We start from the raw sequence: 17,596 nt of genomic DNA, 5'->3' as shown, positions 1-17,596 counted from the left end.
GGGGTGTAGGGCTTTTTTGAAACCTTACCTTGACAAAGAATTGCACTTAGTAGGTAAAGGTCTAGATGACATTTCTAGTATCTTATGTCTAGGTCAGGAGGCAATGCAGTCTTCTGACTGTCCAGATAGCACAAAGGCAAATTCTAAGAATAGAAAAATGAGAAAGTCCAACCATGTATAAGGCATAAATTCTGAGATCATTTAAGAAACTGAGGAGTCCAGATACGTTGACTAGGGTCTGGGCAACCTGAATATGCGGCATACTTTTCAAGTCTCCTCTCCCTAAGGAAACCATCAACTCTGACGCATTCCTGTCTGTAGGTTTCACAACATGATGAGGCTCAAAGAGAAGTGGAATCACAATGTTTAGGTAGTAGGGAAATTCATGTGACTGAAATACATCCAGTCCACCCTTGATGTCCTTGGTCAGGTCAGTTCTGGTCCTGTGTTGACAGTAACCAGCTGCTTTATTTTTACTTGTGAGCAATTGGGATCAATAAGCCCATACTTATTCTTACATCAACTGGTTAAGTATAATTCAGTACAGAAACCCAGAAGCTCTTTGTACTACTTTAGTTCAGTTACCCAAAAACTAGAAACAGAAACCAGGATGTTAATTGCAAGTTAATTAAAAAAATCTTACTGAAAAACAATGTGTTTAATGATAAGATTTTTTAAAATTGCTTTCCCCAATACTGTAGGACACTTGTCGGCTTTATAGCATCTCTCCCAGGGAGATGCAAGGTTTTATTCCAACCTAGAGATTGAATCTTGTTCACCTATCATACAGGCATTCATAATTATTTCTCATATTTGTTTTTAACTTCTGTATGTCTTCCAAATTAGATTTCTTTCATAGTTCCATTTCCTTCTATGTAATGATCATTAATGAGGTCATAGTCTTGAATTTTTTATAATTATTTTTATCATTACAAACTATGCTGTTAATAATACCTGATTAGGATGTCCCTGCCAGCAGCCATCGAAGAGCAAAGCCACACAAAGAGCAAAAATCGTTTTCAATTAGATTTACCTACAGTGAAGTCAAAGGCAGCATGAGTAATTACTGACAAAAATCCACAAATCGATATGTGCTCTCCTTCCTAACTGTTATGAATGTGCCTCCAGTTTTCTTCTCAACGTGGTTCATTTGTGGGCAGTAGTGAAATAGGCCTTCAGTATAACCACCATACTCCACATAGAACAGAATTTGGGAAGAGCCATATGTACCTTGGAGCCAACCCCAAAGGGTCAGGTACTTTAGACGCCAGGAAGCCCTTATTAAACAGTGGTCTCACCCACCGTCACCACAAATGGCAGCAGGACATGAATTACAGAGCATTATGCAAAAGCTACAGTATGTAGTGTAATTGAGTGTTCTTTAGTTTACAAAAATTGATGATTTATTTACTATAGCATAATATATTTTACAGCTATAAACTCCCCACAGATCCATGTAATCATCTTACATAACTCTGTATCCATCCCTTTCTAATTTACAGAAACAACATCCAAAAATGGTTGGTATTTGTGGTTGCTGTTTATTTTCCATTGGTATCCACTGGACTTGGCTAAAATTCAGGTAACCAGCAGCTTGGCTATTTCCAGCTTGCTGTGGTCAATGCTGTGGAAATTATTGCTGAGATAAATATACTTCTGCGGAGAACATGATGAGCACTGGCTGGACTGCCCTGGGCTTTCATCAGACACTAGCCAAAAAGAAATATGAATGTGGGGATATCCATAACTCAGATTGTTCTCCAGTCTTAGTGATACAGACTAAAGATTCAATTATGAATCATGACCTTAAGAGTTAAATTCAGGTCAGCAAAAGCTTGCTCATTCTTTCTGCTCTTAATCACAGCCTGTGTCCTTCTCTTCTTTGTAACTCTATCCTTCTGGGAAGGATTCCATAGCAGATAAGAGTGATAAGACATCTAATAAGACTATGGTAACTCCATTGAGCTATGAAGAATAATATTATAGCCCAAAGAAAGGAAAAGCGGTAATCTCTTTTGAGCACAGCAAAATTTTGTCTTGATTTTTACTGAATTTTTCTTATTTATGGGTCCATCTTTCAGATCTAGGTATTTGTAATAGGTATTCTCATCTTTTTGCAAATCTGCAAGCAAAAATGCACAAATCTCAAAAGGTGAAATTAAAAATGCTAGTGGGAATTTTTCAATGTAATTTGCCCTGTGTTTCAAAATTAGTGTTAAAAAAAAAAAAAGACAAGGTATTTCCTCTATACATCCCAAAACTTCTCTATTCCCAGCAGGCTACTACTGAAGCAATTGTTCATCTCTGAGGTGAAGGAATCTAAGGACACTGTCACTTACTGTCAGCACTCTAGGAAGAAAAAAACTCTTCTTCCTAAGGTGGAACATCTTATAGGAAGAATTCAAGGAGCTAACACAGGTGCTTTAATGGAAGTGATTAAACTGATTAGTGAAAAAATATTTTTAAATCTATTAATACAGGAAAAAAATCTGAGGATAAAGGACAACTGGTTTTGATTAACTCGGTTCTTAAATTCTCTTATTTTGAATTTAAAATTTGTTAGATGTTGAGAGATTTGAAAGAATCCAAGAAATAGAAGAAAATACCCAGAGAAGAAAAATTTACATTCCAACTATACATTCCCATTTGTAAATGAGTCAAAGAGTTAGGATAAATAGTTAGTGCCAGATAAACACTTTCTTGAGAGAAGTAAACTAGTAGGTTAACTTATGGTTTCTCCTTCTTCCTCTGTAAATCCAAGCCCTAGACTTCTGACCTTGGATGGATTTTGGGGTAGTTCCTGTTCATATTATTGTTCCTGTTAGGAAATAAGAATAATTTTCTCAGTCATTTTAAAATTTCATCTATTTGGTTATAAAGCCCAGAGTCTTGTTTGGTTAAGGTTTGAGCCCTGACCCAACTCTGCCTGCAGCTTGAGGTCAGCCTGCCCCTGGGCTAGCCAGCTCTTTCAGACTCCTCTGAAATAGAGCTAGAGGAGATGGACAAGGGGGTGGGCACGTCCTGTGGAGTCCTGTATTTATCATGTGGGACCTTTAGGTGGCAGTCATTACAATCTCTCCCTTTTTCTCTTCGGGAGCCATTAAGTCCTTAGCCTCAGGCTATGAGTTCCTACCACAGTTCTTTTGGCACAGGCCCTACCACTCCTGCTGGCTGCTCCCTTGAGTGGAACCAAACTCCCTCCACAACCCCCTGCCCACCTTTCCCGGCCCCAGTTTTCTCAGCCCATCCATTTGTCTTTCTGGGCAGAGGCCCTTCCAATATGGTGGACTTCAGACTCCCTCAGGGACACCAGTGCCTGGTGTCCCCCTGACAGAGGGTAGTTGGCCATATAGCCCTCCCTAGCGCTCTTTCTACTTTGTCACTAGGCATGTGTGTCCTTCACTAAATGCCAGGGGACATTATCTATGTAAATCCTTTCCTGATGCCCTCATCAGTTGGTTTCAGGTGGAGAAAAGTACCTCCTCCCTTTCTTCCAGATAGTTCTCTACAAACAAACTCCTCCCTGCATCAGTCTGAGGTGGGCGGAGGACTGAGGCTGTGACACATCATTTTTTGGTGTGTCCTGTATAGCTGAACCAGCACCTCTCTTAAGGATGTGCAAATATTTGGCATCCACTAAATAATGGATTCATAGGTCTGCCTTTGGACCTCTGCCAAACTCAGAGAACCACTTTAATAACGTGTTCCAATAATTTAAGTGGGTTTCATGCGTTTATTTCCTCCTTTTAATTTTTCTCTTCAAACTCACATTCTATCCTAGTTGTTCCTTTGGACCTCTTAACTCTGGGCCTCCCAGGATGGCTATGGGGGGACCCCCGTATTAGTGGTTGTGTGTTAGATCCCTTCCCAGATCTGGGCTGGTTTTTCCTGGCAGCTGGGAAATGAGCCCCAGATGGAGGATGTACCTGGGACCAGCTCCTGTTCTGTCACACCTGCTGGGGAGCAGGGCTCTTGTCTGGCAGGACTTCCAAAGCAATCCAGGACCTTGTCTTCCACCCAGTGAAGCACAGCATAATGGTGTTTGAAGATGAACGCTTCAATAAGCAGTAAACACTGATTTCTGCCTATGTTAAGTTTTCATTTCACAATTTTTCATGGCTGTTAGAGGAATGAAGATTTAGAACCAAATAATTGCTCTCTTTTAAATAACTGGATATTAAAACAAAGCATTGTTCTCCTTAAATATTTCATAAAACTCCCCCTGCCTCGATTTGTTATCTATCCAGCAAAGTTTAAAGCCTAAGAGACATTTCAAAACCAAACAGAACTGGCAAGAAGGCTCATGAATAATTAAGGCCATCTAGAAGTCCTTGTGAGACACCATTTATGTTCTTGGAATCCATACACTAGTGAGTAACAGAACACACTTGCTATATAAGGTCCCAGGCATTCAACTTCTCAAAGAATGATGCTCAATGAGAAGACAGCAGAAAGCTTCCCACACTAATTCTTTGCTTGAAAAGATCCAATTTTATCCTATGGTTTCAGCATGTCAGTAACACAGTCTGTTATGTTGTAATTGAATTGGAAAGTTCTCAACAAATAATTTCAAGACTTAGTCATTATTTCCTGAAGGTTCACTAAATTAGTAACACTGCAGGCTAATGACTCAGTTTCCTTTTAATGTCATTGTTCATATTCTTAATACACATAGATCATGCCCTATTACATAACACTTAATGTGGGTACACTCACAAGGGACAATTGTGGTTTTAATTCTATATCACTGTTTAGTATTTTTAAATGGGATAGTGGGCGGTTTAGTGTGATTTCTACAATTAATTTTAAAATAGCATTTTACAAAATTTGTATAAAATATCTGTTCTTATTGGGAAGAGGAAAAATCTTGACGTTTCTCACATGGAGAGATTTTTATTTTCCAGTTTCATAATTATCTATGTCCACAACCACAGTAATACAGTCAATATTGAAACTCTTACAAGGCTCTCCTACCAGAATGTTCCGGTTAAAGGAAACGGAAAGTGTCCTGCTGCGAGAGCTTTGCTAAACCATAACCTTCTTCCAATACAGCATCCCCGTCTATTCACACACCCAGTGTGTCTGTAGTTCCTAACAATCCTAATTCCAGATCAAAACTGGCTACTTGGATCACCTTGGGCCACCTCACCCTCATCTCCCTATACTACTCTAAGAGCCTTCTATGTGGTCCCCAGACCTATTTAGGGCCACAAGAAGAATCTTTCATTTCCCCACCTTAAGATTCATGTACTGCTTCCCACTTGGAATAAAATCTCAATTCCTTTCCAGGGCTCACCACACTCTGCCTGATACAACCCTACTCCTCAGGTTTCACTTCGTGACGTCAGGCCCGTGGTACCCTCACTCACACCGTCATCCTCTCTGTTGTCTGATCTACTCCAGGGCCTCTGCATTTGTTCCTCTCCATCTTGAACTCGTTGGGTCCTCCTTATCCCTCGAGATTAATCACATGGCTCCTCCTCAGAGAGGACTACCTCGATCCCCTCTCTATCAGCCACCCCATTCCCTGAGTTATTTCAGATCTCCCTCTATTCCTTCCTCACATTGTCTGCTAATCGGCAATTGTGCCTATTGGTCTTCTAGAAAACCTGTGACATCAGGGACACTGAGTACTGTGTTCATTGCTGAATCCCCAGGGCAGAGACAGATGCAAGTTGTATGGGCTCAGTACAGATTTGATGAATGGAGAGAGGGAAGGAGTGAATAAATGTTGTTTGCAAGCACTATATGTATATTGATTTTTTCCTATGTGAAATTATCGTTGAACCTGCAGGGCTATATATCTTGCTACTTTTCAATTATTTAAATCAATGGTCAAATTTCCTCACCAATTTAAGGTGGGTGCAATTCATTTGTGAAAGTTACGTTGGCAGTTACAAATCTAGGACCATATGATGTATCATTTTGAAATCATCCACTTTTATTTTCTCCAGCTTACAGGGAACACTTTGGAGTCTAACCCTAACCCTATGGTTTGCTATACATATGGAGTTGAAATTTGGCCAGAATACTGAACTGTTGGATTTCTTCTGTGTGCCAGTAATTGACCTGCCTGTCATTACTGTGAGCCCTGAAGAGTTCTTTTCCCTTTCTTGGGAGTTCCCAGAAGGGACTACTGGGGTGGACTAGAGTGTCAGGCCTGGATGACAGCAGGGGTATGGTGCCCCTGAGAAAGGCACCAGCATCCTAATGAGCAAACACTTGCCCCCTACAGTCACCACCTCAGAGTCGCCCTCATATGGCTGCTTTAGGTAACTGCAGCCTTTGCAGTGCATCCTTTCCATGTAATAACATCTGTCAGTATGCTATTTGTGGTTAATATTCTGGTGTTATTCAATATTTTGTCCTGGATATTAACATAAGAATTTTCTCTTTTCTCTAGATAGTTACACCATGTTTTCTTTAATTGATGTGTGGGTAATTTCCCTCAAGGAAATATGAAGTTGTCATCGTGTAATTTTAATGTGATCTTTACAGAGAATAATCTGATCATCATTATCACTGTTATCCTTTTCAATATTGTAGTAATATCTTCAGTAATTACATACTAGAGTAAGAATAAAGTTAGCTTTTAAAACCTAGTGCTTTCATCTATAAATAAATTTGTAAGAACATAGCTGAGAGCTGGGTGTGGTGGCATATGTCTGCAGTTCCAGTGACTCCAGAGGCTGAGGCAGGAAGATGACAAGTTCAAGATCAACTTCACAAATTCAGTGAGGCCCTAAGCGATTTAACAAGACCCTATCTCAAAGTAAATAAAAAGGGCTGGGGATTTGTCTCAGTGGTAAAATGCTTCTGGGTTCAATCTCCAGTACCCAAAAAACAACATAGCTAATGTGGGTCAGCTGAGGACCCTGCCTTCACACTCAATTATCCCTCCACTGCTTCTTACCTACTTTAGGATGTTTGCTGTGCTGAATCTGAATTCAGTCACTTTACAACAAAATGATTCAGGAAGTAAGGATTGGGATCTAATCTTTAATTTCATTTCTTTGGCCTGGGATATTTTTTGATACTTCTATTCTTGCTCTCTTCAAATGACAGAGTACGTTTCCTGATGGGTGGACGTCATGGGGAGTTTAAGTTCCTGCCTCCCTCGGGATATGCCCCTTGCTATGAAGCCTTACTTCCCAAAGAGAAGATGAGATTGGAGCCTGTCAAAGAATATAAACGTGATGCTGATGGCGTTAGAGATCTGTTGGGTACCACCCAGTTCCTCTCTCAAGCTTCTTTTATCCCATGCCCTATAGACACCAGTCAGGTAGGTTCAAGTTGCTAACAAGAGGCAACTCGCTTAGATAAAGTGAGATTAAATTCTTCTTTCTTCTGTGTTGTCTTTGAACCATTCTTACTATACATTCTGTAGAATTGTGCAGTGTGAACAACTATTCTTGTTTCTACTTTGTGCACAGATAAAAGACTTCTTAATCAAAGAGCATATTAAGCTCTTGCCACATGCAAGGCACTGTTCTCCACCATGGATAGGCAGAAATGTTCCAGTGCTCTCTGAGAATTCACAGCCAAGTTGAAGACACGAGAAGCAAATGTGTTATTTTTTTTAAAGGCCAAATGTAATAAATACAGAATGAACCGTATGCATAAATAAGTGCTAGAGACATCCTTTAGGCTAGAATATTTCTAGGAGTCTACAGAACAGATCTAATTCAGTCAGGGCTTTTAGTAGGCTTAACTGGGGTGGAGTGTCCAGGGGCGATCTAACAGGAATGAGGTGAATAAGGGTCTAGAAGCAGAAACACAAAAATAGGAACAGGTGGCAATGGAGATTCTCAACATGGCTGGACAGTTGGAGGAGGGGAACATGCAGGAGGCAAGCAGAAAAATAAAACTGAACAGAATGGGATAATATGGAGGGAATAGGAAAGCTGGTAAATGGATATTTTCTTTCTCTGCCCAGGGCCTGTATTTTTTTTTAATTTTTATTTATTTATTATTTGTACCAGAGGTTGAACCCAGGGGCTCTTAACCACTGATCCACATCCATAGCCCTTTTAATTATTTTATTTTGAGAAAGAATCTCACTAAATTGCTTAGAGCCTTGCTAAGTTGCCGGGGCTGGCTTGGAACTTGTGATCTTCCAGCCTCAACCTCTCAGGGTCTGCATTTTGAGAGACATTTACAGGGTATGACAAGGGGCATGCAACAGCTTTCATCATTTCCTACACACCAGTACTATTAGAAACATTATCCTAGGTCTTATAGAAAATGAATGAAAAAAGGGACCTTGCCTCTAAGGCACTTGGGGCTAATAGTTCGTATAAAGAATAGCTCTTTCAGCCTGAAGACCATCTCTAGTATGCATTTACCATGACCTTCATATGACCCTCTCACCTTCATCTGTATCTCTGTGTGCATGAGTTTGTTTCTTACCTCCTGTGGCTAGTGATCATGAATTCCCATAAAATAGAAAAGCAGGATTTCTCTGTCTGTTTACAGTCGATATGGCCCCTCAAATATAGAGAGGAGCTGAAAGGAAACTCAGAGGAGTTGGTGCGCTAGAGATGATCCTAGGATTTGGAAAGTCTGGTTCCTGTATTTTTCATATGTTGTGAAGGAAAAGCTTCTCTTCTACCCTCCTACCTTTTATAACTGATACCTGCAAATTAAACAAAGACTTTCAGAACAGCAAGAGAAAAAGATAAATTTTAATCTCTTAATAGAGAGTTCACAAAGGGGACTCAGGAAGGAGATTAGCATTTAGAAATTAGATGCCATTTTATTAGGGGGAGAATAAAATGTAAATAAAATATAAGGGTACTCCCTGGAAAACAGATGATTCTGGGGAGAGATAGATGAATGGGTCCCTAGGTGAGGAGAAGAGAAATGTGACTAGATTTGTGACAGAGTCTGCTTGGGTGTGGTGCTGACTTTTCTCTGGTGCTAAGAATCAGTCTTCCCTGGGAAGGAACAATTGGATTCTTTGGGGAAGCTCTTTTTTTAAGCAGATGATGGGAATTTGGAAAAAGTCCCTTCCTGCATCAGTTGTTGGCCAAACGTTTTCAATTCAAAATAAACCTTATGCCTCTGTGGCATATTCTGGACCCCTTGCAGACAAAAAGTTGAGGGCTCAAGTTCAAAGGAACTCTGTGAACAGGGTAGGGCAGTCATGCCTACACAGGGAGAAGGAAGAGAGTGAGTTACTGCACTCCTGGTTGCCTCTCCTGCTAGTAAGCAAAAACTTGGGGTTCCTAGAAGAACTGGCTCAGAGAACCAAAACGTAAGGGAGCATTTTGATGAGGGAGAGGAGGAAGGTTGCCTGAGAATGAGAAGAGTTCTCCAAACATGCAAGATTGAAGATTCAGAAATCACAGAGCAGAGACACAGCCACAAACCAGAATAACTCTGACATCCAGACACAAAGCTGAATTCAAGAGGACACCGTAACCAGGGAAATGTTGCTGGGCAATCAAATAATAGAGAAGTTCTCATTGGAAAGGTGTAATTTATTACCTTGAGTGAGACCTTGTAATTTTTTAGAATCTATCATTCTCTGAAATTACTGTCAAAGGCAGAAGTTAAATATAAGCTATTCAGGCATTTCACCCTCAGGCCTCCCGAGGGCATGTTAACCCTTGACGGTGAGGCATTGTTAACTAGAGCACTTACCACCTGGCCTTTGCAGAGCTGCCTGGGTGCTGCCCAGTCCCTTGCAGAGCACAAGGAGAGGGAGCCTAACTTCCAGCACCTCCCCTGGAAACTCTCGACTCCCAGTAGGTGGCTGTCAAGCTAGTATTGCTTTGTCCCAGGTATTATAACTTGGCATTGTTTGCAGAAGTCCCTTTCCTCCTCAACCAGTGACATTTTTCCCTTTTTGTTGGAGCATTCTGGTTCCTCTGACCTGAAAATCCACTTTCAGGCTGTGATCAATTGTGGAGCACTTATTTTATAGATCACCTTAATTAATTAATAAAATCCATGTGTGATTATTGTTTGCTGATGACTTCCCCATTTGCTCCTTATCAAAGTATCATGCTACTTACTTTGACGTTGCCATAATTACGTCAATTTCTTAAATGTTTTAAATTGAAACACAAATAGTGATGATAACACATTTTTTAAATGTGTTATTGCTACCTTTCTCTATGATCTTTTTGCTTTGTCTTTTTTAATTTATTTTTTAACTGGTACATAAAAGCATAAAAATTATGGGGGTGACATGAAGTTTCTATGATCTTTTTATACATCACCAATTTGATATACTTTATCTAAAAAATAATGTTCTCCATGAACCACACCCCCCACCAAAAAAAAAATCAGGATTCTTCTTAATAGTAGGATTTTAATAATGGACACACTAATAATAAGTAGAATAGAGCTAGGACCTTGAGGCCAGGCAGGTGATACAGAAGTGAGAAAGGCCAGGCATGTAACCCCTGCTAAAGCAGACGGTGGTTCCTAGCCACAGTACATGTGGGCCCAGCATTGGCCATCTTCCAAGTGGACAGAAGAAATTGGAAATCTGGGTTTTTGTATGCTCTCATTTTTTAACGGCTATCAACCAATAAACATGGAAATAATAACAAATTAAAGCAGGAAAAAAGAAAATGGACCCTCAGTTTTGACCTCTGAGGAGAAAGAGCAAAGCAGGAAGACGGCAGCTTTCCTTGGAGGCAGTCAGGGGAGGCTTCCCAAAGGCAGTGACATCAGAATGGCATTTAGAAGGATGAATGCTGAGGACCCTTGCCAGATTTCAAGGAGTGGGGGAGCGTGTGGTGAGGTCAAGGTAGTACGTGTGAAGCTGTGGAACGGTGCGATGCTCTGGTCTTTGGGGAGAATTTGAAGAAGTCTGGAAAGGAAGTGTTTCTGGAAACTGTGATGAGAAGAGAGCTCTGTACACCTGGCTACTAAGCCTCGTCTTGTCTTAGGAGTGTCAAGGAGCTCTTGGAAAACACTCAGGAGCAGAATGTTTTAATGGAATTTTTGTAATTGTAGACTCATCGCTCCACCTGCAGCAGCATAGATTGGTGAGGACTGAGACAATTCTGAGGCCCTTACAGTGGTCTATGGAGAAAATAATGAGGTTGAGTGATGGGAGGGGGTCCTTCAGAAAGGCACTTAGGAAATTAACATGATAGATTTTGTTTCTGATTCAGAGAGCAGGTAATATCAAAGGAGAGGTAGAAACCAGGATGAATTCCACATTTGGGGCAGTAGTGGGACCCTTTAACAAAGAGATAAAATTAAAAAAAACAGGAAGGAAAAAAAGATTTCGAAAGAAAGGTAATGAACCCAGCTTTGGGTAGCATATGGAGGTCACTTTGATGAAAAATCCTACAGGCAGGAATGGTGGATCTGAACTTCAAAAGAGACCATGGCTAGAGGTACACTGACTTGGGAGTGACCATCACTGGGTGGATGTGTGTGGTATCTCCCAAGGAAGGACCATGGAGCAAGGGATTAAGATGAGGGGCACATTCACAGATGAACCTGCAGCACAAATATCTGTAGGGAGGACCTGGAAGGAATGGTCAGAGAGACCTCAAGGAGCAGAGAGGAAGCCGAGAGAGAAAGAGGCAGGCTGGAGGCATGTGTATTAAGCAGGGTGAGGTTAGAATGCTGATGCCAGTGAATTCAAATGGGGCACCGGAGCGCTATAGATTTTATGATAGATTTCAATACAGTTCTGAATTTTCACTTGCTCCTTTTCCTCTAGGTTGTTTTGCCACCTCACCTGGAGAAGATCCGAGACAGACTGGCTGAAAACATCCATGAGCTTTGGGGGATGAATAAAATAGAGCTCGGCTGGACTTTTGGCAAAGTATGTGTTTCCGTGGAAGGGTTCTTCAAAGACTCAAATGAGTGCGGGGACCTCATGAGCCAAAACTCAACCCCTTCTTCCTACCACCTGACCAGCAGCCTGTTGTTGGTCCACCAGAAGCCCTGAAGAGACCAGTTCTCCACAGACAGAACCAGGAGTCCACCTCCTGACTTCCTTTCAAACCCTGGTTTCTTTTATTCAGGGACAACCAGGTGCAGTTGCTCAACACCCTCCTTAGGACATCCACATCTCTTCTTCCCCTTGGAAAGAGCTGTCCTCTGCATGGGTGGGGAAACCTGCCTGATTGATTGTTTTTGAATCAGAAGTTGTTTAACAGCCTCTCGGATGTAGCACTAAGATTAATGGCCACACGGGGAGGTTGGGGAATCTCTTTCACTAGAAAGCATTTTTCACAGTAAATGTAACGTAACTTTGTCCTGTGATTTGTATGAGGTTTGCGTTTGGAGGCAGAAGGACAGCTGAGTTCCAAAGCTTCCTGTGACCCTGGCACCCATGATAATGCAGCTTAGTTACTGAAAGGTCCTTCTACTCTAACACTTCTGTATTTATAGAGCTCCCATAAAAGATTCTCGTGAAGTATGACCATCTCTTTTCTGTATGCTCTTGTAATACCACACACCTTTCCTTTAGAGAACTTAGCATAATTGCAATTTTGCACTTATTCCTGTGAATATTTTGTTATAAGGCTGGGGCTGTCTGCATTCATCATTGAATTCATAACATCCAGCTCAGTGCCTGACATGTAGTTCATGTACTCAAAACATATTTGTTAATGAATGAATGAATGACTTGATGTTTCTATTCACACTCTTCAATAGAGTATGCCTGAGCCACATGTAGCTACCAAACACCTGAAAGGTAGCTAGGCTGGATTGAGATGTGCTCTAAATGTAAATTACATACTGAATTTTGAACACCTATTAAGAAAAAAAATAATAATATATCTCAACAATTTCTTACATTGATTACTTGTTAAGATGATAATATTTTACATATGAAATATATATATTGTCAATTTTTCACCTGTTTCTTGCTTTTCTAATGTGACTGCTAGAAATTTTGAAATTACAAACACAGTGCAGTTTGCAGCTGGCGTTACATTTCTGGTGGATACTGGTCAAGATTCTGCAATCCTTTCTGTTATAAGGAGTGCTGCCCTTCAGTAACATTATGGTCACTTGAATTTTAGACAAACAGAAACGTGGCTACCACACATAAAATTGCTTCTCTCAGAAAGTATGTTCTAAATTCGAACACCGGTGTAGAAATAGATCCAGGGAGCACAAGCCATTGGCAACCTGGGGACTGTGTGTGTACCATTTAATAGAGAGAAGAGCACCAGGTCACCCATCACCAAGTGGCTATCTTTGTCTTGCCTGATATGGGTTGCCCAGGCCGTGTTTCAAAGAGTGCTTATTTCTGTTTTCCAGTGCAGTGCCAGCTGTCAAAACTTAAATTATATTCTTTCTTATGTTGTCGCCTAGATACGGGATGACAATAAAAGACAACACCCCTGCCTTGTGGAGTTTTCAAAGCTCCCCGAAACTGAGAAGAATTATAACCTGCAGATGTCAACTGAAACCTTAAAGTGAGTGTTTAATTGAATTGAAGTTGGACTAAAGAGTGAGTGGATGATTTAATGCATTATAACTAAACTGCAAAGGTATGTCTCTCTTGCCGGAAAACACGACATATCCTGATAAATTAGCAAGCGTGGTGATTATTCATGCGACAAAAGGATTTAGCATAGTGAATAGCCAATCCACCATTATTATTTAGTGTGTGTACTTCTTCAGAGACAATTTTTTTTATTTGCTAGGAATGGGGAAAATGTGTAGGAGGCAGAGAAAAAGAAGAAAAACAGAAGCAAGGGACAAAGTGCCTTCTGTAGTTCATAATAATAAGATAAAGCATATCTAAAAACAAATGTGAGGGCTGGGGTTGTGGCTGAGTGGTAGAGCATTTGCCTTGCACTCGTGAGGCACTGGGTTCAATCCTCAGCACCACATAAAAATGAATAAATAAATGAAATAAAGATGTTTGTTCATCTATAACTAAAAAAAAAATGGGGAAATGTGGCTTGATTCATTAAAATTCAATTTTAAAACAACTCTCAGCTTCATCCTGGGGATCCCATCCAGGGTCCTAAATAAAACTGTCACTATTATAGTCCAAGTTTATGCTTATTGCCTATTCTGGGTTTTTTTCCTCCTCTGTTCCCTAGCTGTCCGCGCAGAACATTCTGATATCATTTTGTTGATAGAACAGTGCTCAGTGAGGTGTTTTGTCTCCAAGCTCACACATGTGATACCTTCAATTGCATTGATGCTTCTCGAGGGAGCAGCTGTGTACACCATGGTGTCAGGCACAACTCGTGGCTATACACATACACAGCAAATATTTGCTGACCTGTGGGTCTGATATGAGAATCCTATCTGTTCTGTGGAATTAGAAGCCAGCAATAATTCAAAGTGAAATTACAGATGGGAGAATGACTCACAGAGAAGCAATTAGCAGGCTTCTCTTTTGTTGTTCTGGTTATCATCTGCATCAAAAGTTGGCCAATGGTGGCCCATGGGACAGTCAGACTAGCTATCCCTATTTCTGTAAATAAAATTTTATTGTAACAAAGACAAGCTCATTGGTTTACATATCATCTAGGGCTCCTTTTTCTCTGTAATGGCAGAGTCCAATAGTTACAACAGAGATGAATGAGTCCCCAGAGCCTGAAACAGTTACTATCTGTTCCTTCCAGGAAATGTTTGCCAACCCCTGATCTAAATGGATGGTTAGTATCCATTTCTATCAGCTAAGATACATGTTAGGGTTCTCGCTTTATCTTGGAATTCACTCTTGTCTTCTTCCTCTGTTACCTCAGAACCCTGCTGGCCCTGGGGTGCCACATTGCTCATGTTAACCCAGCTGCTGAAGATGATCTGAAGAAGGTCAAACTGCCCAAAAAGTAGGTGATTTTTCAGTGGCTTCAGACTGAATTTTTAGGCTAGGGCTGGGGTGCCTGTGTCTGAAGGCAGATGACAGTCCAGGTACTTGCTAGCACCAGCTCAGGATGTTCCTGGTTACTGGTTACTTAGAAGGCACCAAGACCCTCAAGCAGAAGCTTCTGAGCAAGAAGTCTCTCAAGGTCTCCCCTCTTGCTCTTTCTTCAGATCTAATGGTTCGTTTTGAGCTACAAAGTTTGACGACCTCAGATGGTGGTACTATGTTTGGTCTGTAAGAGTGGCAGTTGGCAAAGGAGCTCGAAAATGGTTGATAGTCACAGCAGAGAGTCACTCCTCTGGCACTGGGCCAGCTTTGTAAGTCCTTTGTGGAGAAGTAAGGCTCTGCCAAGATTTCTTTGGACCACTAGATCTGTATGTGTCCCACTGTCCCTCACACCCCCAACATTTAGAGTCACACTATCTCACATTCAGACACTTGCTTATTGGCTGCCTCACTCCCTGCTCCCATGTGTGCCAGCTCTGGGGCCACACGTATTCACACACAGGTGTCATTGTTAATCTGGTGCCAAGGTAGTGCCAGCTTTACAAAAATGCTTATCTTCCCCATCTTTCCTCATAAACTCCCAAGCTGCCAGGCTCTTCACACACACACACACACACACACACACACACACACACACAAACACACACACATATACACACAACTCCTGTGGCCAAGGAGAGCACATCTGAGAGATGGCAGCTGGAAGGTCAGGCTACTAGCCCGGGTTGCTGGGGTTGGTGCTTATTCATGTATGCTGACCCTGCCCAAGAGCAGCAGGCCTGCTGAGGAGGTGGACTCTGGAAGCTGTTGCCACCTAAAGAAATTTTAGTGTTTTGTGCTTACAATAGACCCTGGATCTCATGCTGCTCTGTTTCCTGGAAAAAAATGGCCCTGGTCTATCACATTTGGCTTCTGGCCCCTGTCAGTGACTCTGAGGTCATGGGCATCTCTTAACTTGCATTCTCACATAGCTATGATTAACTTCTCTCTTGAGATACACTCCAGAGTGCCCTGGCCTTACTCCACTCACACACTGTATCTCCCTCAACCTCTGAACTCTCTTACATCTTCACCTTAGCCATGAGATTACAGACATTTGAGACTGGGACTCTAGATCTGGACAGCTAACTGCTAAGGTCACTTCAAGCTCACAGATTCTCTGCTGCCATGATTTTTTTTCCCCCAGAAGTAAAGGTTTAGCTTTCCATAAGTGAATGACCATTTTATGCTGATTTATGAGAAAACATTTGACTCGAGGTCTTGTCCTTGCCAATCTGATTTAACGTTTTATGTTTTCAAAGTAGGATGAAAAAGCTGGTGTAATATTGCAGCATGATGAACGTGCCTATCATTTTGTGAGGCACATAGAGAGTTTTGTTAAAAATAAGAGTAGAGGGGCTGGGGATGTGGCTCAAGTGGTAGCGCGCTCGCCTGGCATGCGTGCGGCCTGGGTTCGATCCTCAGCATCACATACAAACAAAGATGTTGTGTCCGCCGAAAACTAAAAAATATTTTAAAAAATTCTCTCTCTCTCTCTCTCTCTCTCTCTCTCTCTCTCTCTCTCTCTCTCTCAAAAAAAAGAGTAGATTTGCATAGACCCTCTATTTTTCCAGCAGTCTTCTCTGAAATCTATGCCATACATTGGTTAGAGTGACAATAGATTAAGGGCTTTATCTGTGAAATTGAAATAGAACTGAGTTGTCCATCAGCCACAGAAGGGAACTTTTCTGACTGTGGCTTCATTTACCCAAGTTTGTTAACCATGTGCTCTTGATCTAAAGTCTAGAATGGGAGAACCATAAAGATCTGTTCAAAATATATCTATTTTTGCATCTACTTGTAGCTACATGATGTCCAATGGCTACAAGCCAGCCCCTTTGGATTTGTCTGATGTGAAGCTGTTGCCGCCTCAAGAAATTTTAGTGGACAAACTTGCAGAAAATGCACACAATGTTTGGGCAAAAGACAGAATAAAACAAGGATGGACCTATGGCATTCAACAGGTGAGAAATGCTGGAAGAGTTAGGAAATATGATCATCCATCAAAGTGCCATTTTGCTCTGGAGAGTGATAGATGGGAAGATGGAGATTGTCCTTGCACTGTCTCTTTGACATCCAGTGTACTGGATGGAATTTGTGATGGTCACATTGATATTGACTTCAGGCATAATTCCAATTTTGTAGGAATGGATAGGTTTGCCTCCTCCCCCCACCTTTTTTCTTTTTCTTTCCCCCAGAGATTCACTCATCTGTATTGCCCTGCACATGTATCCACTAGCTGCACTTTCTTTTTTATGCCTCTTGCATTGTGTAAAGTTGAGCTTTCATTTCACTCCCCAAAACCAAGACTAGGAGCAAAATAACACCATAGATCAGCAGGATTTCTGGGATGGTTCCAACGATGAGGGTGAAAAGGGGAACCTAGCCCAGAAAGGGGGCAAACCGGCATGACCAGAAACCCGTGAGTCCTTATCTCAGTCCTTTGAACAGAGAATTCCTGGGCAGAGTTCCTGTCTTGAGAAGGAGCTTAATATCCAGGTCACAGCAGGGAATCAGGTAGTTTAAAGCCATGGTTCAGTCCCAAGCCATCTGACACACCTTTTTCCTTAAAATGCTTCCTAATCACCAGTAGTAGGTTAGTATAAGGGAAGTTTGGGGGTGACTGTGTGCACATGAGCCTCCAAACTCACAAATAATTGGGAGTCAAGAAAAGTGCAGCCATGAAAACCATAAAGGGTGGGAGAATAAGTTCAAAGAGCATGTCATGTGGGTTAG

General features: G+C 41.4%; 1 protein-coding gene across 1 annotated transcript in view; it reads left to right on the top strand.

Moving 5' to 3' along the window:
* Positions 1–17,596, top strand: part of Ryr3 (ryanodine receptor 3) — a 364,780-nt gene that overhangs the window by 134,973 nt on the left and 212,211 nt on the right. Inside the window, exons 20-24 of the mRNA XM_026390365.2 lie at positions 7,066–7,282; positions 11,693–11,797; positions 13,303–13,406; positions 14,697–14,780; positions 16,665–16,824. Of these exons, the coding sequence (XP_026246150.2) occupies positions 7,066–7,282; positions 11,693–11,797; positions 13,303–13,406; positions 14,697–14,780; positions 16,665–16,824 (670 nt within the window). The remainder of the gene's footprint in view (positions 1–7,065; positions 7,283–11,692; positions 11,798–13,302; positions 13,407–14,696; positions 14,781–16,664; positions 16,825–17,596) is intronic.

Source organism: Urocitellus parryii, chromosome 6, assembly GCF_045843805.1.
Source record: "Urocitellus parryii isolate mUroPar1 chromosome 6, mUroPar1.hap1, whole genome shotgun sequence".
In the NCBI taxonomy this organism is placed as follows: Eukaryota; Metazoa; Chordata; class Mammalia; order Rodentia; family Sciuridae; genus Urocitellus; species Urocitellus parryii.
Note: the sequence above shows the minus strand (reverse complement) of the source record. Positions and strands in the feature narration are given on the sequence as shown.